Raw genomic sequence first — 25,654 nt, forward strand, 5'->3', positions numbered from 1 at the left:
CGCGGAGCCAGCGCGCCGTCCTCCGCCCCCCTGGGACGTCACGGAGGGGAGGGCAGCCCCGCCGCCGGCCCGCCCCCGATGGCCTCCTCCGGCGGCCTCGGCGCCACAGACCTGGCCCGCCCGAGGGGAGCGAGCGGAGGAGGGGCGCCAGCTCCCTGCCCGCCCCCCTCCCGTCCCCGCCTCCTCCGAGCCTCCCGCGGAGATCCTGCGTGTGCCCAGGGCGCGGGGCCCAGTAATGTCCCAGTCGGCTTCTCTGAAATCTGATGAAGAGAGCACTGTGGCTCAGAACAGGGCCACATCTCCACCCCACTCCTCGCAGCCATGGCCAAATTCACCCAGAGCCCTGGGCTGTGCAGTGTGGGCCAGTGGGAGAGGCGAGGCGCTGAGACCTCCCTGGGGCTCGGGGGGCAGCAGTCCGGGCGCTCAGCGCCACCCGTGAGCAAGGAATGCGGATACAGAGAAGAGATGCTCACGTGGGCAGTGTGCCCCTGGCCGGCAAGTTAGGGGGCAGCGTGGATAGTGTCCAGAGGAGGTGGCCGAGTTGGAGTTCTGGCTGAGGAGAGAGCAGCTCCACCCGAAGCCAAAGGGTGTCTCTGAACTCAGCAAGGAGATAATCCGTGCCGTTTGCGGGGCACCTGTTGGGAGGTGGGGGTGATTGTTCAGCCCTGGGCTGGTGGTAGAAGGGAGAGGAACCTCCCTAGGAAAGAATGGTCCCTCTCTGTGGAAAAGCCTTCCTCACCAGCTCAGCCCTCAGTGTGGGCTCCCTCTTCGAAACTGCCACAATACTCCTGTTTCCATCAGCTTCTTGTGGTAAACACCACGTTTTCAAAGATGCTCAAGTAATAAAGTGAGCCTTCTGTCCCAAAACTGAAGTACTGAGTGGCAGAAGGTGGGTCTGATTTCCCTGCCTTTTCCCCCATACCAGGCTGCTGTGAATGGCTGCAGAAGCCCCGTCTGGACCACTGACTTCCTGGGTTTTGGTCTCAGCGGGAGCCACTGCAATTCTAGAGGAAGAGGAGTGAGTGAATATAGCCCCAGGCAGGGGAATCTATTTCAGTATCAGCTGATGCTGTAGGGAAGAACTGCTACCGAAGAAAAAAGCATCAGCGGGGTGAGGACTGACCTTTATGTCACGCTAATTTACAACCCATCTTTATGTCTCAAATTAGAATATCTCATATCCAACATGCATTCTTTCTAGAAACTCCTGGTTCTCAAGACAAAGAGGGAAGCGCCTGAGTTGGCATCTGATGTTCAGCTTTTCTTCACTCAAAGTCTAGGTGGAACTTCGGCAATTCCTTCGTCTAAGTTTCAGTTAACTCTTGGTGTTACCCTAAGAGTTTTGTGAAGGTTTGATGCGAGGGTGCAGATGGCTGGTTACTTAATGTCAATTGAAAAGGATGTATTTCCAATATTACAACACCTATTTCAACTTAGGGAAGCTGTTACTTCGGCCCAAATAATTAAATTGTGCCCTGAGTTCTCCCTTTGATGCTCTGGCCCTTGGTCCACATTGCCTTTGTTAAGGTATGTGGTCAACCTCATGTACTAGATTACAGCTGCAACTCCAGGCCTGCACAGGTCCTGTATGCACACCCTTTACCGTGTGACTCTGCAATTCTTCTTGCTAAAAGGACTAAGTATATCTCCCACCCCTTGTCTCTGTATTTGACTATGTGACTTGTTTAGCCAACGGAGTGAGTCAGAGGCTTCTGAGCCTACACTGGAAAAGGCCTCGCTTGTCCTTGTTTGTTCTTTTGCTTCTCGGCTGCTGTCTGAGAGGAACATAGCTCAGCTACCCCACTGGACCGTGTACATCCCAAAGAAGCTGACACACGGAGCAGAGTGGCCTCAGTCAACCAACAGACATATAGTGAGAAGCAGACTTGCCCTGGGTGCTGTCACTTGAAGCAGAGCTGTCTGGCCAGGCCTAGATCAGCCAACCCAACCCCCCAGCTGACCTTCAGATGTGTGAGCAATAATAAATGTTTTAGATCACTTTGTTCGATTGTTGCAGCGACACCAACCATTATATATGGTAATGCAGAGAGGTGTCCACTGGGGAAGGTTGGGTGGCTTACACAGTCGAATTTTTCTTGGTAAAATTATGTTGGTCTAGGGTCCCATCCTTAGTTTGACAAGCCCAAACCCAATCTAAGAGACTAATATATTTATACATTGAGAAATATTATTGTCAAGCAAAGCGATGTTTGCATTAGTCTGTTGAGCACATTCTCTACCTCTGGGCAAGAGATTTCCAAGTGAGCATGGAATCAGAACAAAGGGAGTTAGTTATATGATTTGAAAGTTTAGGCTTTGATAACCTGCTCTATCCATCTTTACAATAGAGATATATATGTCTGGCAGACAAATATATCACCCTGATAGGGTGCCTTTTATTCTTTATAAAGAATAAATTCATAGAATAATTATATGAATAATCAGAGACTCATAGAATAATAAAGAATAAATTCATTTATTCAAACTGTGAATAAAGAATTCATAGTGCTAACATGAGATTGCCAATTTATAATTTTGTAAATTTCCCTTTTCTAGGCCTGACTACCTTCTTCTGTTCATTTGAAAACATTTTTCTCCAAATAGTGTGTGGCCGAAACTACTAGTCGTCCACTGATATCCACTGTCCACTTCTTTCAGTGAGAGTCCTGACGTTAACTAGGCAGACGATCTTCCATTTAAAGACTATTTCCCAGCCTCCCTTGCAATTTGGTTTGTCCCTGTGATGAAGTTCTGACCAGTGGGTCACCCACTTCTCTGTGGATGCTGTGGGTAGGAGCTGCATCCAATGGGGGTTATGTCCAGGAGTGGCAGGTGGGGGCCAAGGGTGAAGTGAGCGGTGGTCCTCAACGGAGCTGGGAGGTTCAATAGAGCTCTGGAGCAAAGCATGCAACCCTGGGTAATGCTGCAGTTAAACAGCACAGAAGAGATAGATACTTAACCTTCTCTTTTCCAGTATATAAAATACATACCAAAGGGAATGACCTTTGAAAATGAGGGAGGCTGGCAATACGATCATGCACATGTGTCTAAGATACAGAAATGTTAAGCCAGCTATTTACAGAACTAGAAGTAATTTCTGACTTCAGACATGTTCCAGAAACTGAATAAACCAAATTCTGGAAAATGGATTTTAGACTTTTTTTTTTTTTTACAGCAAGACTTTAACTTTTTCAGGATTTTTTAGTAGTGGTCTCAAGTTGGGGCATATGAAACCCCTGTTTCTTGTTTATCTGATATTCATAATATAGATCAAATATAGCAGTTCTGGACATACACTTCCGATGAAAACAAGATAGGAGTTTCAGAGGTGTAAGATGAGAGAGACGATTGTGTGGTGTCAAATACAGTAGTATCCATCAAGTAAAGTAGACACAAGTATTCGATAACTGGTAAAATTCCTAGAAGTCTGCATATTTAACTTTTATTTCTTTGTCTATTTTAACAAAGTGATCCCGATGATCCTGACATAGAGGAGGGTGTTTCAAAAGTCAAGATCTAAGTGAGCCATCCTTTCCCATGTGTCCATCACGTTAGTCCAAGGCTTTGACCTCCTCTTGGTCTTCCTTATCTGACTCTGATGTCACTTTCCTGTTGGCAATAACATGAATCAGTTTTAAGACACAGAGCTCCGTAGCTGTGAACACCAGGTAGCACGGAAACAACTTCTGAAAATTTCCCCAGTAAAGACTGACTGTCTTGGATTCTGACTACGCATGAGGATTTTGGAGCCAAGTATAAACTTACAAGTGAGAGGAATGGTTATTTTGCTGTGAAGTGTGATGTAAAGGGTTTGGGAGAAGACTGCCTACCCTACATATATTTTGCTCACCAGAGAGTCACACTTGTGATTATCACTGATAATTGATTTCTTTGGAATAGCTATTGGTCCTTCTTTCCTTCTAGTCAGACCTCTTTTAAAATGCAAGTATTCCTGTGGTGGACAGGAATAATGAATCTATAAATATATTGATACTAAAACCTTACTATGAACACACTTTCTATTTCTAGTTCTTTCTGACAAAAGTGGACTTGGATTATCCTAAGAAGATCTGTTGGAAGAGGATGGTAAAGGCATGTATCTCTGTGTGCAGGGGGTGTTGGGCAAACAAGGAAGTATGGAGGGAGGAAAAAGAGGGCAAAAGTTGAGTCTTTTACAATTCTGTATAAAATATTTCAAAAATTTAAAAATGTTTATCATGTATAGTATAAAAGCATCACCTAAATTAGCTAATACTGAACTACATGATCTTTTTTTTTTTTTAAGATTTTATTTATTTATTTGAGAGAGAGAGAATGAGAGAGAGCACATGAGAGGGGGGAGGGTCAGAGGGAGAAGCAGACTCCCTGCAGAGCAGGGAGCCGGATGCGGGACTCGATCCAGGGACTCCAGGATCATGACCTGAGCCGAAGGCAGTCGCTTAACCAACTGAGCCACCCACGCGCCCCTACATGATCTTTTTGAACTAAAATATTTTGTTACCAATATTTTCTGAATTCCTACATGTAGTCAGTGTGCTAGGCACTTTGGGTGACTCAATTTCTCACTGAGCTTGCAATATAGTTGATAGGTCAAAAATACATGAGGGCCACCTGGGTGGCTCAGTTGGTTAAGTGTCTGACTCTTGATTTTGGCTCAGGTCATGATCTCGGGGTGGTGAGACTGAGCCCTGTGTTGGGCTATGTGCTGAACATGGAGCCTGCTTAAGACTCTCTCTCTCCCTCTCTGCCATCCCCCACACCGCCCCCCACTCGTGAGCTCTCTCTCTCTCTCAAAAAAAAAAAAAAATACATGAAGAGTTAAATAATGTAAGAGTTAATGAGTTGAGTAATTATAAAATATGGCTGCAGAGTAGCATACGGATATTTGCCGAAAGAATGGTACAGATGGTAACTTTGTAAGAAGCTCAGAGAAGGAAGATGTCCCAGTGAAATGGAATGAAATCTAAGGCTTCAGGGCAGAGGAGGGAAAATGAGCAAGTTGAATACAAAAGGAATTAGGCAAGCACCTAAAGAATTATCCATTCAAGCTGTGAAATAATGTTTTACTCTTAGGTGAATCAACAAGGGTGGTACCAGGAATGTTCTGAGCATTCCTATAAAAATATGCCCAGAAACCTAAAGCACCCAGGCTTACCAGTCTTCACCCATTATTTGAATCAGATAAATGTATCTTTCCATTGACTAGTTTTGATCTACCGTTAGAATCTGATTCAAATCATCTGACTAAAAAGCAAGAAATTAAACTGCCGAGTATTATATAGACAACACAGCCAGGTGATTAGATGATCTTTTCATTTCTTTCAAAGCTTTTTAAAATTACTGTGGACATATTTTTTAAGAATATTACTTCGATAACATTAAAGGGAGTCAACCTCAATACCAGTGAGAGCAGAATCTAAATTCTCTTGCTAACTGTTCTTCCCTGAATACAGCATGCAAATATATATTTGTCAAACTAATGTTGAGTTAACCACATTGGTTTTCAGTCATAATATAGGAAATGGAGAGGTTTTTTTGTTTTTGTTTTTTTTTTTTTTTTGGTTAGGGCTTCTTTAATGATTAACTGGTGTTAGGTTGTTCCTTTAAACTCTTCGGACCGATGCCTTCTCCTGCTCTAACATTTTTCCAGGGATAAGGCTATTAACCCCTTGCTGTGAGGCTACCGCCCTTGCTACGTGAACCTAGATTTAGCAACCTTAGGGCTGCCTTTGGTGGTATCGGAGCTGGTAACCTAAAGACCTGCTGAGTTAACTACAGATGAGGGAGCTAGGTGTAGGGAGGAGGGGGAGGGCGGGCGGAGTTGAGAGGCCAAGTGGGCAGGTGAATATGCCAAGAACAGGAGAGTGGGGGAAGGGAATATGTGCAAAGATTCAGGCTTGATCTGCTGTCCTGTTTGACCATTTTACGCTGGCCTGCTGCACAGAGATGCAAGTGGGCACACAGGCTTTAATGTGGCTGAGGAGAAGGTTTATTCAAGGCAAGAAATCTGTGACTACAGTGGGTGGGTTTTTAGAACATTTGAGGGTAGGGGGCAAAGGAAGTACCAGAAACAGTGCTTCTCTGTGGGGGGAACTAGAGAGGTAAGAACATGTTTGACAGAAGTAAACTTACTTTGCTTTGTGTACTTTGGCCTTTGGCTTATAAGGAAGGGAAACCACTTCTTTCTAAAAACAAAACAAAACAGAACTCAAAAAGCACAATTTTTACTTCTTGCACTGACTGACATTTCCTTACTTGAAAAAAAAAACAGAACACCTAGGGTCAAATTATCACAGAGTTCATACAGACTAGCTTCTTCAGTCTGGAGACACTGGGATTAGAAATGTTCCAGATGAAGCATATTTGGGGTTCATTCAAGAGAGCAGCTGTTTGTACATCTGAAAGTTTATAGGGTGCTATTATTTGTTTTACTATTTTTGTTACGTTTCTCTTCATTTAGCATTTGTTTTTGTATGATCTCAGCAAGATCAATCATTGTCAAACAAGGATGAGCACTGTGGTAGCTCAACCGTGTGACTATCCCAGAGCTTTATCATACGGGGACAAACCTGCTGACACCACCACCTCATTTCTATCCTAATAGAGCAGCACACTCTGGAGAATTTTTTGATTTCTCAAGGGTGACCAAACTGCCTGATGTCTGTACCCTGCCCCTACACAAGTAGATAGAAGGCTCTGGACTATGAGTGTTTAGGTTTATGGGGACAATCCATAAAACCTCTGAGAATTTGCCATAGTCTCTTCCCCCGCCCCCGCCACCGGTTAGATTGATTTGAATGCCTCTCAGTCTCACCGAGATCCTCTCTTCTCTTTGTTTTCTTAAGAGTTGGAGAATCTCATCTCTCCTTTTGGCCTGTTTAAAGGGAAAAAATAAAAGTGGGTGAGTTTTTTGACTCAATAATCAAGCTTTTGCCTGTAAAGGGTAGATTTTTTTTTTTTTTTTTTTTGCATTTCCCTTCTGGTATTCTTTGGTAGAATTTTAAAATATGTGTTTTCTATGATAGATTTATACTTTCCATTTGTAACACAGTTGATTCCAAAGGACACTGCTTTACAAAATGTGATTTTGATACTCAGTGGGAGGGTGTTTTTGGTGCCCATCTAATAATCTAATAATAACTTTTATTAAGACTTTACTACATGAACTATGCTAAGAACTTTATGTACATTATGCCATTATTTTCTTGTAATAACTCAGAAGTTTGACACTAGTATTACCCCATTTTACAAAGGAGGAAACTAAGGTTAAAAAAACGTACCCAAGCCAGGAAGTGGCAGAACTGTGGTTGATCCCAGCTCTGTTGGACAACAAAGCCGCAGCTACTGTCCACCCCACTAAATTGCCATTAAATAGTAAGATCAGCAAACTCAAACAGCACGCCACAGCCTAAGTCCACGACAAGATGGCTCTTAGGAGCTCACATATGGAATCTCATTCTCTCGTCTCTCCTCTGCTTTCCTAAGTGTAAAAAACTAATTTAGTGTAGGCATGAAGATTTATCAAGATATAGACTATGAAAAAGAGGCAAATATAGGTACAAAAATTCTTTCATAAAATCCAGTTATGTTCAGTTTTGGAGACATCCAGGCAGAAAATTGCATCTACAACATTTGAGAACAAAAGAAAAACCTGAGAATCAGACAAATAAAATTTGTACCTTCAAGTGGCCAAATAAAATGAAAGAAGCTCTGTTAGATCAAGGCTAGAAACAAGAAATAACAGAAGAGACATAGATCTGTCATAGGTAAAAATTCAAAGTCATCCATCCATTCAAATTTATTGAGCACTGCACTGTTTTCCTAGGGCAATCATAAATTGGCCGGTTTAAAACAATGGATATTTATTGTCTCACAATTCTGGATGCTAGAAGTCTAAGATCAAGGTGTAGGCTGGGCCATGCTCCCCCTGAGACGTGTAGGGGAATCCTCCCTTGCCTCCGCCTGGCCTCTGGTGATTGCTGGCAATCTGTCGCTCCCTGTTGCAACTGTGTAACTCCAAACTCTGCCTGCTTAGGCACGTTGCTTTCTCTGTGCATCTCTGTCTTCTCGTGGCTGTCTAATAAGGACACCCCACTCTACTCCATTAATAATTACCTTAGCTAATTCCATCTACAGTGACTCAGTTTCCAAATAAGGTCACATCCTGAGGTATTGGGGATTGGGACTTCAACGTATCCTTTTTAAGGGGAGACACATTTCAATCCATAAAGAGCACCTATGATGTAACATTACCGTGCTAGGGCCGTGCTAGGGGCTGAACGACGCAGTTCCTGCCTACAAGGTCATTGCAGAGAGTACTTTCAAGAGTGCTACGATGCGGGGAGTATAGGGTGCGATCAGAGACCTGAAAAGAGACCCTGAATTCAGACTAGGGTGGGTATGGATCTACGGGGAGACTCAAAGACGTCCCAGAGGTGACAACCTTGTTCCTGCAAGTGGTAGTCACCAGATTGCAATAGAGAAAGGATGGGGATAAAAGCTTTTGAGGCAGCGGAAACAGGGTGTACAAAGCCGGGGAGGCAGCTGCATGGCTGAGTAGTTCCTCAGAAGGAGTCCTCAGCCCAGGCGCCCGCAGGAGAAGCTACCAACCTCGGGTGTGCTCCACAGAGACACCTGGGAGGAGGAGCCCGTGCAGGGCAGGAGGAATCAGCCGCTGGCGCAGGTACACCTGTACCTTGGTTTGCCTCCTTTGTTCATGTCATATGAATCTTGCCTTTTATAAGCCTATGATATTTTTATTTTGGGACAGGATTTCTACTTTTGACTTGAATTTTGAGCCTCATATACCACAATTATTGAAAGAAAAAGAATTTAGGGTACTTGCAAATACTAAGCTAAGTTTCATAATACCTGTCTACTTGCTAGGAACTGACTAAAATAATGTCTGTAGATAAGGACCTGGGATGTTTTCAATGTAGGTATTCAAGGTTGGTTTCTTTTTTTTTTTTTAATTTTTTATTGTTTATGTTAATCACCATACATCATTACTTTTAGATGTAGTGTTCCATGATTCATTGTTTGTGCATAACACCCAGTGCTCCATGCAGAACGTGCCCTCTTTAATACCCATCACCAGGCTAACCCATCCTCCCACCTCCCTCCCCTCTAGAACCCTCAGTTTGTTTTTCAGAGTCCATAGTCTCTCATGGTTCGCTCCCCCTCCGATTTCTCCCCCTTCATTCTTTCCCTCCTGCTATCTTCTTTTTTTTTTTTCCTTAACATATATTGCATTATCTGTTTCAGAGGTACAGATCTGTGATTCAACAGTCTTGCACAATTCACAGCGCTCACCATAGCACATACCCTCCCCAATGTCTATCACCCAGCCACCCCATCCCTCCCACCCCCCCCACTCCAGCAACCCTCAGTTTGTTTCCTGAGATTAGGAATTCCTCATATCAGTGAGGTCATATGATACATGTCTTTCTCTGATTGACTTATTTCGCTCAGCATAACACCCTCCGGTTCCATCCACGTTGTTGCAAATGGCAAGATCTCATTCCTTTTGATGGCTGCATAATATTCCATTGTATATATATATCAAGGTTGGTTTCTTTTCCAGCTTTTCCATTATACGCTTACTCAGTTGGAATTAACTGCTCCGTACTGTGGTTATGCAGTGCTTTATACCTTTATGAAGGCAGTGATCTTACTTTCCTTGTTCTATATCATAGTTGCTACCATGACTCTTTCAGAGTCTATTCGTCTTTTTATCCTTTAGAGCTAAGCAGTGCCTTGCAGATGATATTCAATGAATTTTTATTGAACTGAATTGATCAAGTCATAATGTCTAAATGAAATCATTGCACTAATACACAATTATTAGCCTAAGCAAAAAAAAAAAAAAAAAGAAGAAGAAGAAGAAGAAAAACATTTTAGAAAGTGAAATTAAACAATGGATAGTTCTTAAAAATCCCTTATGAACAAAACTCATGATTATTTTGTATGTAACTACTGGGTAGCCATGGGCAAGTTAGACTGTCATAACGCTTCTCATATACAAATAGATTATGTATTTAGTTATGAGATCTAAAATAATAGCAAAATTAAAAATTCATTTGTCTTAAAAAGAGAGATGTGTTTATTCTATGATTGGTCCAGACCAAATGCATATTCCCGGTAGGAGAGTCACACCAGTCACTGACTCCGGAGTTTGGCCAGCACCGAGGCACCAGCATCATGGTGTAGAGTGAGTTCTCATGGCATGTGGAACCTGACCAAAGGCTCCAATTATGGAATTTTTTTTTTTAAGTGGGGGAAGGAGCAGCTGGCTGGTGAGCCTCTACCTCGGTCTGCGGCTCCCAGTACCACCCCCAAGCTCCTGCTCACCCCTAGCCCTTCCTTTCTTGGTGAAAAATAACTCCAACAGATTTTATGTTAAAAAACAAATGCATTTTTTTCTTTTGATTTCAGATCTTTTTTTATTATAATGGATTTTAGTACCAAATCAGATTTATAATATAATGCACCAGAAACAAAGCTTTCAAATATGATTTGATTTCTGCTTCCTGGACATGTTTCCTGGGAATGAATAAGAAAACTACTATAGGCAACAATGTCATCAGAACAAAAACACTGCCAACTATTCTAATAAATCTCTGCCTTCATAACTAAATTCAGTGGTAAGAGAAAATCCTTATAATTTACCTAATTAGTAGGGATAATTTACTTGTTAATTTTATAACAACAAAAGAATAATCATTTCTAATCACAGTGTTTTGTCATGTTCATTAATGGAATATTATATTTATAAGGCATTTTAGTCATAAAATTTATTCTTAATAATATAGAGAGATCAGGATTTATAATATTTTAACATATTTTCTTAAATATTTTTAAGAAATATATATTATTTATATATTGTTTATATACTATTCTTGAAAAAATAAATTATGGTATAAAATTGATTCCAGGAAATTAGAATATGATAATATATAAATTTAATATCTCATAGATGGTTAATGAATTTTAATGTCACATCAAGAATTGAATTTCTTAGTTCTCTCTTTTTGGCTTTTCAGAGTCAAACGACTTGGGTGGCAACATAGATTATGGAGCCAAACATTTGAGTTTGAATCTCAATTCTTTTTTTTAAATTTTTTTATTTTATTTTTTTATTATGCTATGTTAATCACTATACATTACATCATTAGTTTTTGATGTAGTGTTCCATGATTCACTGTTTGCGTATAACACCCAGTGCTCCATGCAGAACGTGCCCTCTTTAATACCCATCACCAGGCTAACCCATCCTCCCACCCCCCTCCCCTCTAGAACCCTCGGTTTGTTTTTCAGAGTCCATAGTCTCTCATGGTTCATCTCCCCCTCTGATTTCACCCCCTTTCATTCTTCCCCTCCTGCTATCTTTTTCTTCTTCTTCTTCTTTTTTTTTTTTTTTAACATATAATGTATTATTTGCTTCAGAGGTACAGATCTGTGTTGAATCTCAATTCTGCTGTATGATTAATGGCAAGTAATACCTTCACTATCCCTCCTGGTTCCTCCTTTCTTCCCTCCCTCCAACTGTAATCTCTAACCCACAGGTTAGAGGTTTATGATTCAGAGTAAATCAAAGAGCCACTTTCTGAGATTTGGATTTCTCATTTCTAAGGAAGGTTGTTGTGAAAACTGGAGATCATGCAAACACCGCTTAACACAGTGCATGGTGTATGGTAAATATTTAATAAATGGTAGGTATTATTATTATCAGAGAAAATTTTTCTTCCAATGCTTTCAAAATGTGGAAGAGTGAGAAAAAGAGGAGGAGGATAGGTTGGTCACCCCCTGTGGACAGTCGTGGAGGATACTGCTGACTCCACCCCTGGCCTGCAGGTGAGCTGATGGATGGAGTGGGGTGGGGGAAAGGGGGGACAAGAGGGATGCCCAAGAGATTATTTGCCCTTGATAACGCAGTGCAAATTCCTCTGTCCACAAATTCCCCAGTGTATTAGAAATGTTCTCCCTAGGTAATTTTCAGTTATTAAAGAAACTCTTAATAAACACCAGACTTTAAAAGAAAGGCCCTTTCTTCACAGGACCTGGTTCTCATATGAAAAATCCATTTCTTCTTTGGCTTATGACTGAAATTTTTTGAGTGAAACATTAATCAGAAGTAGTATATGTGTCTATTCCTCTGATTACTTATCTACGTTACCAAAAGAAATTTTCTCTTGAATACCACAGTATAAGCTGAACTACTGAATTTAATCCTAAGACTATCTTAGAAGAGTATTGGAGTGATTTCAAAACGAAGTCTTTGCCTAGTCACCTAGCAACCATCCCAATACTCAGATAATCTAGAAATTCTTGGAACTAGTATAGTATAGTAGTTAATCACCTTGGTTCATTGTCAGAGAGACCCAGATTCAAACTGTCTTTACTATAGTTTAGCTATGTGACTTTGAAAAATTCACTTACATGTTTCAACCTCAACTTCCTCAGGTATTAAACAAGGGTAATTACGGTACTTCTCAGAGTTGTTCTGAGGATTAAATAAGAATGGGAGTAAAGGACTTATAGTATATGTGCTATGTAATTAGTTCTCAAAATATTATTATTATACAATGAGAGGAGCAGATGGTCTAAAAGGAAAAAACCATGAAGAAAACAGACCAAAAAATACTGGAGGAAATATATTAATTCACGTGGAAATTGAAAAAAATTCTTTATTCTTTCCATTGAATATAAATGCAATGCACAGTCATGGCACAAACATCAGAAAATGAAAAAAAGCATATAAAATAATATTTAAACACATTCACTGCTGATGTAAATCTTAATATAAGTTTATAATTTTAAAACCTGTAGAAAGTTCAGAAGAACATTAAAGGAGCTCCAAAATACACAAAGAGTGTGCACAGTGACAGAAAGAAGGTAACAGTCCAGTTAAAAATAAATGGAGACACGGAAATAGGAATGAGCTGAAAGAGGCTTAAAGATGATGATAAGCCTGGCTTGCCTGGGACAAGATATGTGTTTTGGGGAACAGGAGTATAAAGGGTAGGATAGTTGGATGGCATCATATCTGAGAACCTTGACATAAAGATGACTCTGTTTAAACTTGGTTTAGTAGAAAACAGAGACTATGTTTCTGACCGCAGTATAATTTAGAAATAAAAAAACCCAGATGTCTTAAGAAGACTTGATACACTTGGAAATTAAAAGGCATACTTCTGAATAATTCTTGGGACAAATGAGAAATCAAAGTAGAAAATTTACAAATACTTAAAAATGGAATAATAATGAAAATACTATATGGCTTGTGAGATGCAGCTAAAATAGTATTTTGAGGGATATTTATAGTTGTGAATACTTACATTAGAGATAAAATGGAAAATTAAGGAACAAACTGAAAAAAGAAGGAAGGTAGAAGGAAAATAAGAACAAATCCAATATTGAAGGAAAAAGTAATAAAAATCAATAACTAGTACCATAGAAGCCAAAAATATGATGGAGAATAATAAAGCTGAGTGTTGGTTTTTTGAAGACTATTAAAATAGATAATCCTTTGGCATAATTATTAAGAAAAAATACAAATGATTAGAAATGAAAAGGAGTAATAACTAGAGCTATGACAGAGATTAAAAAGATGATTAAAAAACACGGAATTCTTTATGCCAATACGTTTAGAAATATAGATGAGATGGACAATTTTCTAGGGAGAAAAAACTTAGCAAACTGATTCAATAAATAACACACAGGCTTATCCATCTAAAACGCAAAAACAAAATAAACCAGCAAATCAAACCTATGTTGCTTATTCAGTTTAGGGTCATATTCATTATTTTAATTTTAAAGGTGACTATAATTTTAACCACCATTTAGCTCATCAATTGGCTTTACCTTGGACTGAATTGGGTCAAATTGCTGTTGTTATTCACCACCTCTAATAGTGCCTTGGCTTCTATACTAGTCTTTTTCTAGGTTTCTAGGAACTGTTGCAAAGAGTCTGTAGAGTTGAAAAATAGTCCTTTCCCAGTTGATTTCTGATAGGGTTCTGGTTGGGAACCACTGATCCAGAACTTCATCATGACTTGCAGAGAGAGAGGCATTATGATAAATTTAAGTACCTTTTATTTACCTGCAAGGGTTAACTAACTCTGCCCACACATTTTTGCTCCATAGTTGAAATTTCAAAATATATTTTCAGTGATATATATATATATATATATTTTAATTTTAATTTTTTATTTTTGCAGGTGATAAATAAAGATAGGATTATGGGGAAATATTATGAAAGTCTGTGTCTTTCAATCAGGATGTGGTTTTGTGATCTACTCATCATCTTTTAATGAGAGTCTACAACATTTCATAATCTATATCATCATCCTTTTATCCCTTTATCAAAGCATTTCATTTAATACTACAGCTTATTTTATACCCACTACAATTTTATCTTTCAATTATGAGTTAAAGGAAAACAGAAAGGGAACAGAGAAGATAAAACTTTCATCGAGTAACTGCTGGGTGACAAGCCTTGTGAGAGGGATTACTCAATCCTCATGACACAGCGAAGTGGGTATTATTATTATTATCACTGCTTTACAGATAGAAAGAGCTCAACCACATAAAAATTAACCACTCTTCTCAGGGTCACTTAACTAGTAACTGGAAGGACCAAGGATTCAGACTCATTCCTAGTGCTGTTTGTTTGACTCCGTATCTTATGCTTCTTTTGCTAGACCCCTTCAAACACATCCTAGAGATTTTGGAACACTTACACGCACACACCACACACCCAGTAACAGATGGTTTCTTTCTCTTTTTCCTCTTTTTTTTTTTTGGTTTCTTCATTCAATCTTTCTTTTGAAAATGAAGAATTAATGATTAGGGTTAACCATGGTGAATAAGACAAGTATAGTCTACTCTCAGAGAAATTTATATTCTAGCAGAAAATTAGTGCTATGGGAATAGAGAGTAGGGAGATTGAGGTCAGCTTTCATCAAAGTTTATTTTATGATATCATGTAGCACTTTGCAAAAAGTGTGTTAAAGGATAAAGAAGAGTTGAATTATAGTAGTATTTTTTTTTAAGTAGGCTCTATGCCAGCATGGAGCCCAATGTGGGGCTTAAACTCACAACCCTGAGATCAAGACCTGAACTGAGACCAAGAGTTGGATGCTTAACCAACTGAGCCACCCAGGCACCCCAATAGTAGTACTTTTGAGCTTTCTAAGATCTTATTTAATATAAAGTAAATATTTATGATAGGATTTTTGATTAAAAGTTGACTATTAAATGGGAATTACGTTCCAAATTTGTAATATCATCTAGGCAGAGCCAAGGCTCCATGGTTTAACAGAGGTTAGGAACATTATTTGATTTTTTTTCTTGAGGCTCCTAAATTTAATTTTTTAATTCTCTGCCTATGGTTGGGAGTCCAAGAGGAGCACTAGGGAATTTCAGTTCTTAGTCTACAGATGTCGTCCTCAGCAGGCTGCATTCTTCCACGTTACAAGTGCCATCTTGAGGAAGGTGAGAATGATCATTGGCTTTAGGTAAAACTATGTATCATCAATATAAAGTCTCACATCTGGGCTTGATTCCAAAAGGCAGTATGTACCTGCCAGCTTGCTGATTTTGATAATGCTTCAACGATGAATTTCCTCTATAACTTTACTACCATTCCCTGTGCCTATTAACTGAAATCTGCTATGTAGATGCTACAATTTCCATATAGTAAATTTATACCTACTATATGGTAAGATACAGAACTGTTGGATCTCGAATGATCTACTGTATACCTTAAAAGACAGCCTGAATAATCAGTGAAAAGGCTTTCCCCAGCATGAGTTTTAGGAGGTAAACCTAACAGCAGCAATCTATAAGAGTGGATGGAGGATGTCAAAGAATTATTGACTGGAGAAAGAATGCTGACTGGCGGGAAAAAGATGCGCATCTAAGCACCTTTCCATACCTCCTGGAAATTGCTTGATCCTGGCTCAAGTCCCAGCTCTGACATATATAATTTTCATTTAAAAATGACAGCTTACTAAAATGAGGAAAACATATCAGTCATTACATAAGAGGGAATCAACTCAATTTTTTTTAAACGTAGGTTTCAATAAAATATTAGCTTATCCATTGTGAAGAATAAAAAATATATTTTTTCTTGGTTCTGCTACATATTTTTTCTTAGTTCTGTACACATCTTTTAATGGAAACCAATAATAATTACCTGAAGAGTGTAGCTTGTTTTAAAACATTCGCACAAAATAAATGCGTGAAAGTAAAAGTGATTTCTAAGCAGATTAATGTTGCTTTAAAAGGCACTTATTTTTTAAAAAGCAATAAGTGAGTTTTGAATTTTAATGAGGAAAATAGGAGCATAAAATGAATATTTCATTTCACAATTCAACCGAATATATATGATTGAATGATATATTATTGATGATTCAGTCTAATTACCAAGGCTTGTCCTCCACAAACAGATATCTACTGAGTCTTAGGGTTTTCATCATATTGATGCACATAGATAAGATGAATGGGTTAATGGCACTGACGACGTGCTCTTTTCAGGTGCGTGTTTTCCTGTCCTGCCCATTAGGCTGTAAGAAGGAGGGGGTGGGGGACTCCCCATCAGATCACTCCCAATCTCATCCCAGGCCCTACTTCCCTGAGTTTCAGGCCAATCGGACAGTTCCTCCTGCTTATCTCCCAGGCACCTCAAGCTTGTTAAGTCTCAGCTCAGTTTTTAACCCTCTGCTCTCCAACAAAACAAAACAAAACACCAGTGCGACATCCGGCCTTTATCTCTCCAGTGTCCCTTGTGTCAGATGATGGCATGCGTTTGCAGTCCAGAGCACTAGGAGGTATCTTTGATAGCTTGCTCGGCCTCACCTTTCGTATCCAATATATAGTTTAAGCCTTAGTTATTTGACTTCCTAATTCTCTCTCTAATCCACTTTTTCCTAATCCAAGCTTACCATCACCTCCCAGCTGGAAGATTGCAACGGCCTCCAATCAGGCTTGCCCCCTTCTGCTCTGGCCCCTTGCAATCCATTCTTGGCTCCATCATACATATTTTAATGGAAACCGTTCTCCATATTATTATAGTCTCCTGACCTTTCCAAATAAATCTGATGTGAACCTTTGCATTACCTTGCTGGCCATTCAGCTTCTGAAATGCCCTACGGCTTTTGAAGCATAGGACCTTTGCAAAGCTGCCTCTGCTGTCTGGAATGCTCTCCCACTCCTCCCTCCACCCCTTCTTCTGGCCTCATTAGTGCCCACTCCTCCTTAAATCTCAGCTTGTCTTTGCAGAAATCCTTCCTGTTCCCTTGACTGGATTAATACTGCCCTATTAAATGTTGTCCTAATATCACATATAATTCTTTCACAAATATCTCTCTCCCTGATTAGACAGCAAGTTTCAAATAAGGATGGAGTTCACATCTTTAAACCATGTTGGACTCCACCATTGGACTCTAGTGCCAGCACAGGGCCAGGTATGTAGAGGTACTCAATAAATATTTGTTGAATAAATCTTGCCCAATTCTTCCAAATCAGACTCTCTAACTTTTGCCTCATGATTTATTTTACTATATGGCTTTGCTTGGCCCTTCTTGCCTGAGCTTAGCATTGCCTCTTCAGCTTTGATCCTCAACTTGCTTGCATCTCTTTTTAAGGCTGCAAAGTTTTCAGCTGCTTTGGACAAACATTGTATAACATATACTAGAACCATGACCTTACATTTCTCTCTCTGGTCTTTCCTGGTATCAATTCCTTCAGAGAACATACAATGCTCACTGACTATGACTCTGTTCTGTGACCTGTAGACCATATTTCCACCATTGTCTTGTCATTTATTTTAAAACGTACATAATCCTTTTGGGCTTCATTCTGCATTCAATGGTTTCATTTAATCATGTTTTACAAGGAGATCATTAGAATGGGTTCTTGACCAGTTGTATCTTAGGATTTAAAATGTTTTTATTCTGTTCTTAAGGTGAATGTATATAGAAGATAAAGTACATAGATCTCTGGAAAAAAAGAGGAAAAGATGCTGTGGGGACATGGTCCTGTCCAGCTCTGGGGCTGGGTCTGTCTTGGGCAATGAATTCACCTACATGATCCCAAATCTCATCTGTTTGATCCCTTTCCCCAAGTACATTTTCATGGACTGTAGAAGTTACAAAGAAGATTAAGAGGAGAACCTCATCTGTCAACTGAAAATGTTTCCTGAGTTTGAATAATGTTTGAAAACAAAGTGTACTATAGATAACATAAAAGAATAATTCATATTTATGTAATCTAATTATCATTTGCCACCAAAATATTTGCTTGTTACTGTGAATGCACACACTATTTTTATGATTCTTCCACTTGAATTCTTTGACAGATTAGGAACAACAGGAATTTAAATGACTAGCTTTTGTTGGTGAAGGAGAAACCTACCATTTCCTGATGGTATTTACTTTATGGAGGAAAAGGAACTTTGTTAATACTGCATTAGAGCATAGCAAAACTTAAAAAAATGCTAGATAACACTGTTACTGAGAAAATCTAGGTTTGTCTGGGAAGCCAATTCTGATCAATTTGACACCGAAGAGGATTTTCTTTTATCTGAGCGTCCTGGCAATGACACTGAGGAAATTTCCTACATCTTTGGTTTGGCTCTATGAAACTGACTTATAATGAGTCTAAGTATCCCTCTTACTACTTTGGAAGTGTAGGATAATGGAGGATAACATTAAAGTTTTCTGCTTTCATTTTGTTTCACAATTCAGTAACTAAAAGTTTGTGAAGCTTCTTAGAGTCTCCTTCAAGCATCTTCCCATAGCATGACTTGCTTCTGGTTCATGGAAGAGCCATATAGCAAGCTCACTTTTGAGGAAGACTTACACTATGGTCAATCTTGGTTGCCCAGGCTGTGTGATAGGATGGATTAAAATCCCATTCCCAATAAAGAGTATATCAGGCATGTTATTCTGTAGATTGCATAATTTCTTGTAAAAATCTTTAGTCTGTATGCACTCATGTCAGAACTTTGATTCCAGATGAATATTTCCAATATGCCATCTATATATATGCCTTAAAATACTGCTCGGATCTCTTCTTCCTTCTCCCAGCAAATGAATTATTTATAATTCTTTTCATAAAGAGATAATCAGCTAAAGAGCTTTCTTAAAGGTGGCAAAACTAAAAAGCAAATTAGTTTTATGATTTCAAAAAATTAGCTGACTACTCATTTATTATAATGTTTTCAGACTACTTTAGAACTCTCAAAGGAAGGATAATAGTCTAGTACAGTGCTAAAAGGTTTCCTTTATAGACAGAATAAGCCATTTAATCTTGACAGACTCAACTGTTTTTGATTTTCTGCCATGGATATCCATCAAACAAATAGTAGTTGTGATTAATAGCATTTTGTCCACTAACCAAAAGCATTTATAATGTATACCTGGAATATATTCCAAAATGGAGGATAACATTACAGTTTAAAAAAAAGTTCAACAACCAAAAAAATCAGTATCAATTGGGAGAAAAAGCTTTTATGAAGGTACTTTTAAGACACATTGAAAAGAAATTTTTAGATTTTTCATTAGTTTTAAGAAAAAGTAGAAGAAAAACCTTTAGGAGAATTGATGGGAAATACTTTTTCCCATTTTAAGATGAAAATCATACTAGATATTTACTTATCAATGTCTGTGCTCAAAATATGTAGAAGATTCTCTGAAATTGAATAGAGCATTGTAAATTTTTTATTAGCTAAAAAGAACCTCCCACTGCCACTTATTTTCTGCCATCAAGCTAAAAATTATAGAATGGTGAGGGCAGCAGGGCAGGTAGAGTGCTACAGACCTAGAAAAACAGTAGTGTCCAAAAATTGATCTACATTTTCATAATTACAGGGAGTCACAGTTCCTCTCACCACATAGAGACGAAAGAGATAAAAGCAAAACTGAGAAGAGAAGTGATGTGCTGACATGCTCCTCAAGCAGACTTGCAAACAGATTAGCTTTGGGGAGTATTCTTGCAAAAATTATCAGCCTAGAAAAATTTGCCAGATGGTTACATGTGGGAAAGGCAAAACAAAATGGAAATATCATTGTATAGAGCATATGTTCTCTCATTAATTCATTCAATTATGCATTTATTTATTCAATCCACAAATACGTATTGAGTTCCAATAACCAGAAAGGCACTGGGCTTAAGCAATAAGAAATGATCTCCCTCCTCATAGAGCAGAAGAGAATTTACGTTTGTTGAAGGCAAACTGTGGCCAGGGACTGCACGTAACTTACATCAACTTTGTCAAGTTTTTTTTTACATTCCTCCTTTTACATCTGAGGAAGCTGAGCCTCAGAGTTAAAGAGGTTGTTCAAGGTCAGGCAAATAGTAAGCGGCAGAGTTAGACTTCCAGACTCGCTCTGTCTCTGGAGCCCACTACACATGGTGCCTGTAATCTGGCAGGAAAGGCAGAAAGATGCACACTGGCCCCTAACACAGGCCAGAGACTGGGATGAATCCTACGAGAAAGATGGAGGTGACTTGCTGGAGGGGCACGCAGCAGGCAGCTGTTCATTCTGCTAGTCTCTAGGTCGCCTGCCTGGCCCAGAGACACTGGCATTTGAGCTGGGACTTGAAGGCAAATGGGGAAGAGCATTTTAGGTACAGACACGAAAGTGCAATGCAGGTTGAAGAAACAGCTTATCATCTCACAGGGCTGGAAATAGTGTTTCTCATATTTGTCTTATTTATACTACAGTTTTGAATTTTAGGTTATTTGGCAACAGACCTGAACAGTGCCATGGCCAGCAAACATTACAATACAATGAGTCTCATGGGCTTTGAAGTTAGACTAGAGGCTTTGAATCTCAGCTCTGCCACTTGTCACTTGTGGGAACTGGAAAATCATTTAAGCCTGGTTTGATTAAATGGGGAGAATCATCAGGAGGCGATTTTAAGGAGAATATGAGGTGATATATGTAAGTTTATAGCACATGGTATACATTCACTAAATTGGCTGTTATGAATACCACATCACAATAATATCTGAGGATATCTAGTAACAGCACTCAGTTATTGCAGGATTCTCTTGCCTTTTGTACCACGGCTTGTCTGAACAGCACTCTACTACGCAGTACTGACTAAGCCCTCCTATGTACTCACAAGGCATACCTTCGGTGACATTCTATTTCTTTCCTGCTGGCTTGCTGTTTTTTTGGGCTTCTTCTACTCTTGACAAACAGAATCTTCTTCTTTACTGCATTGCAGGACCCACTTGACTTAATGTATAATTTGGCAGATATTACAGAATAATGTGCATATTGAGGTTCAGCAAAAACTATTTTACCCACTCACCACTTTGATAGCACATATGGGGAGGATCCAGAGTGTACCCTGGCCTAGTGGTGGAGAACCAATAGTACAGAGTGGGCTACAATGGGGGAAGGGTACAGGGGCAGGAGAAGGGTGGCAGGAGATTTCAGTCAGGTTATGGTCAGATTGGAAAGGAACTTAAATACCATGCTGAAGGATTTGGTCTTGATCCTGTAGAAATGGAGAGCCAAGGAAGAAATGAAAGTAGGTGGATAGACTGAATTGTGCCCCCCGCCATTCCTATGTTGAAGCCCTAACTCCATGTGTAACTGTATTCTGAGGTAGGGCCTTAAGGGGGGGTAATTAGGGTTGAATGAGGTCATAAATGAGGTCATAAATGGGGCTCTCAAGATAGGACTTGTGTCCTTATAAGAAGAGGAAGAGACACCAGAGTTCTTTCCCTGTGCCATGTGAGGACCCAGTGAGGAGTTGGCCATCCACAGGCCAGGAAGAGAGGTTTCATCAGAAACCAACTATCATGGCATCTTGATCTCATACTCTCAGCCTTCAGAACTGGGAGAAGATAAAATTCTGTTGTTTATGCCACCCAGGCTGTGATATTTTGTAACTGCAGCCCTAGCAGCCTAATACAGAAGGAGAGAAGCATAATTGGACTTGGGTTTTAAGAAGCTAACTAGTACACTGTGAAGGACTGCTTTGCATAGTCTTTGTCTGGTCAACTCTATATATTCTTTGAAACTCAGCTCCTTTGGGAAGATGTCTTGATTCCTTAAGTTTCATTTTGATGTTCTTCAGTGTGTTCCCATAGTATTATGTGCATATACATCTACCGTAATAATGTATCATAATTCTTGACTTTAATTGGCTGTCTCTCCCACCAGACTATAAACTCCTTGAAATCAAGGACCACATGTTACCTTTGTATTCCCAGCATCTAGTATGGTACTTAGCACTTGGTACTTCTCAATCAATATCTATAGAATTAAGTAATTAATATAGAAGAACCCGAGGCAAGGAAGCCAGTTCTAAGACTACTGATATAATAGCCCATTAGCAGAACATCCACTTGTAACTCACATCATCTTAATTGTTTGACAAAACATGATAAGAATTGACAATAGTTTGTCTTTAGTCTTTATTTCTAATGTCTTCCAAAAACAAAATTAAAAAGTGCTGAGGAAGTTGAATTTAATGATTTTTACCTCATTAAAAATTAGGCTCCATCCACCCATTAAGTCCTGGTACAAACACATAGTGCCCAATATCCTCAAGAATGAAGAAAATGCTGACTATTTATAATCACCTCATTTGTTTGGAGGAATCACCAATAGTCTATAAAGTGAATTAATGTGATTGGCAAACACAAATGCATTATTCTATAATCTATGTAGAATTCCCGATAAGTCTTTCAGAGTTTGCCAGTATATCCAATGATTAAAGATATTAGGTCCAAGTGAATCTTCTATCTTTACTTTTATAGTACACGAACAGTTACAGGAATGGAACTTACCCATTAACCAAACAAAATGTTCCTATAAATCACTGTATTAATTGTGGAGTTAAAGTCTGTGCCTGCATCATGAAAAGCAAACAAGAGACGTTGCCAAAAAGAGATGTGTTCAGTTGATTTGACTATGCTAATTTGTTCAATTTCAGTCTTTAGTCAAAAGGGTTCTAGATGACAGACCCATTCATCGGATCATTTGAGTTTGACCTATTAAGATGGTCAATTCTATTTGATTTTTTCCAGTTATTACAACATTCTTAGAACATTGTATATGGTTTAGGGCTTTATTGGATGGAAGGTGTGTGAATCCATCTTCCCCCATTTCCCTCTGATTCTCTTGTTCCTATATATCCTTGGGCTTTTGCAGGGACTGAGAATAGCCAAAATTTAATAGAATTTTTAAATCTATTATATATATAATAATCTATATAATTATTTAATCTTCAGTTAAAATTCCAATAAAGGGGGACGCCTGGGTGGCTCAGTCGTTGGGCGTCTGCTTTCGGCTCAGGTCATGATCCCAGGGTCCTGGGATCAAGCCCCGCGTCGGGCTCCCTGCTCCGCGGGAAGCCTGCTTCTCCCTCTCCCACTCCCCCTGCTTGTGTTCCCTCTCTCGCTGTGTCTCTCTCTGTCAAATAAATAAATAAAATCTTAAAAAAAAATTCCAGTAAAGGTTCTCTAATTGCTCAAGCTGATGTACCAGAAGCGGAAAAATTTTACATATATGTGTTTAAAAAGGATAACTGGGATTATTTAGAAAATAATAATGAATTTCTAATGAAAATCAGATGACCTTCTGAAATATTGGCCTACCTTTTGGAGATACTTTTTTTTCTCCTCAGATTCCTGAATCTTTATGGTTTCAGCAGTGATACCAGTAGTCTCTAAAGGAAATAAAGTCAAATTCAATCTGAAATAATTTTATCATGATTTTATAATAATGTTGATATAAACTTGGATAAATGTTAAAAAGTAACAGAATAGGAAGGTAAACACAAATATGTACTGTCCTGAAACTTTACAAACCGATTCATAAATAATTGGAGACTGAATTAATTAGCTATGGCCGAAGGGAGCCTCTAATCTCTTTAGAAGAGGAGTAAGCCTGAGTCCAGTGACAAGAAAAGGTCTCTGAAGAGAACATCTTTGCAGTAAAAGAGTTTCCAATTTTTGCATTTCTATTCAACGTGTTAGGGGAATTTAGACATTCTCCTCTGGATAAGTAGGATGGTCTCTGAGACAGGGTTTTGATATGCAATTCAGAAAGTTATGCCAAAGTGTAAAGATGTCTCCTTACACTTATTACCTATTTTCTGAAGGATCTAGGAATCAGGATGTTGAAATGCCTAAGACTTGGTACTTACTGTTTTTCTCAAGGCTAAAAGGTTGGAAGTAAATTTTCTCTAAAAAATACAAAAGGGAAGTGAAGAAATTATTGGAAAGACCATAGCATTAAAGATATTTAAGCTTTCTTTAAAAAGGTGGGGTATTTAAGCTTTCTATACCTATAAAAATTGCGTAATAACAGTTTCCGTCTCTTTGGCTTACTAAGGTTTTACAGGTCTGGGGACTTGGTTCCTAATATTGATTCTGCTTTCAACTTTCTCTGAGGCTTTCATGTTTGAACTTGATTATGTAAACAACCACCCTTAACATCCTTTCAGTCAACATATAATATTTCCCCCAGATTATTCTATACTGTTTAGCCAAACAGATGCCATAACCTAAGGGATACTTTCAGATGTGGTTTTAGATGTAACAAATATAGCACTGATGCTTTCCGGGTGGAAGGACTGCTGAGAAGTTCTAAAAAAAAAAAACTGTATAGGGTTTTCAGACATTTGAAATGAAAGAATCTTATTTTAGAAACAGGTTCGGCGGTTCCTTGTGACAGTGGCCCCGGTATCTTCCAGGTTGGTTACTGAGGATGGAGGCAGAAACCAGCGGCCCACGGCGGCTACTCACCAGGCGGGCTGCGCCTCGAGGGCCGGGCCACCGGCAGGCGCTGACTGCTACCTCGGGACAGCACCAACTGAGATTCGTTAGTAGGGTACATGGACGCCGCGATCCAGAACTGCTTGGCCAAGTTCGAGTCCTGTTCCGAAGTGCCGGTGAACACCAGTAATCCCTGGGGGCAAATTTCAACGGACTCCTTGTGGCTGGGAAGCCTTCCGCCGGCCCTCGTTTCCATGGCAACTCAGGACGCTCCTCTGAGTTCCCTCGCTCTTCTCCCAGCCCCGCCCTGCGGAGAACCGTCAAGCTGGCAACCGCCGCCAGAAGCGCTTTGATTCCTCAATAGATGCTGGGGCCCAGCGCGTGCCTGTGGACGACCTGAAGCCCACTTCTGCGGTGTCACAGGCTTCAGGACCAGTCCAAGCCTTGGCGACCGGATAGGAGGAGTCAAAAACATCAGGTTTGGGGGGGTTCTTGTCCTGTTGGGAGTCAGTAGGGCAGCACTTGAGTTCTCTCACCACCTCAGTCAGCCTTCAAACCCCCCTCCCCCCAGTTTCCTTCCCCCCAAATATACCTATAGATCTAAATAAAGCTTTTCAACTCTTAGCCCTACCACCTCAACCCACCTCTCCTTCCACACCAGATTGCCCCCTTATGTGGATAGTGGTTGGAGAATTCAATAGGGCAGCTAACATCCTAGCCCATGGGAGCCAGAGTGCTGAACTGGGCTGAGAAGTACCTGTGTATAAAGTTCTTGTTGTATATTCCCCTCTGCCTCATCCTTTAAGGGAAATCTCATGGAAGAAACTGGATTTAGATTGTGCCTTTACAAATCAGTCCCACTAAAAGCTGCCTGCACTGCAACAGTCCTAAATGATCACTTAAAAG

General features: G+C 39.7%; 1 protein-coding gene and 1 long non-coding RNA gene across 2 annotated transcripts; one reads left to right on the top strand and one right to left on the bottom strand.

Moving 5' to 3' along the window:
- Positions 1 to 2: 2 nt before the first annotated feature.
- LOC118544905 (uncharacterized) lies at positions 3 to 2,002 on the top strand. Its single transcript, XR_013442615.1, has 2 exons — positions 3 to 1,111; positions 1,202 to 2,002. It is a non-coding gene; the product is annotated as an uncharacterized LOC118544905 (long non-coding RNA).
- Positions 2,003 to 3,551: 1,549 nt separating this feature from the next.
- On the bottom strand, positions 3,552 to 25,004 carry HOATZ (HOATZ cilia and flagella associated protein). The gene is made up of 6 exons (XM_078057517.1): positions 24,779 to 25,004; positions 24,178 to 24,216; positions 23,627 to 23,697; positions 6,815 to 6,874; positions 6,133 to 6,185; positions 3,552 to 3,609 (listed from the first exon to the last, which is right to left on the bottom strand). The coding sequence occupies exons 1-6, from the start codon at positions 25,002 to 25,004 to the stop codon at positions 3,552 to 3,554; spliced, it is 507 nt and encodes a 168-aa protein (XP_077913643.1).
- Positions 25,005 to 25,654: the final 650 nt, after the last annotated feature.

Source organism: Halichoerus grypus, chromosome 11 (assembly GCF_964656455.1).
Source record: "Halichoerus grypus chromosome 11, mHalGry1.hap1.1, whole genome shotgun sequence".
Lineage (NCBI taxonomy): Eukaryota > Metazoa > Chordata > Mammalia > Carnivora > Phocidae > Halichoerus > Halichoerus grypus.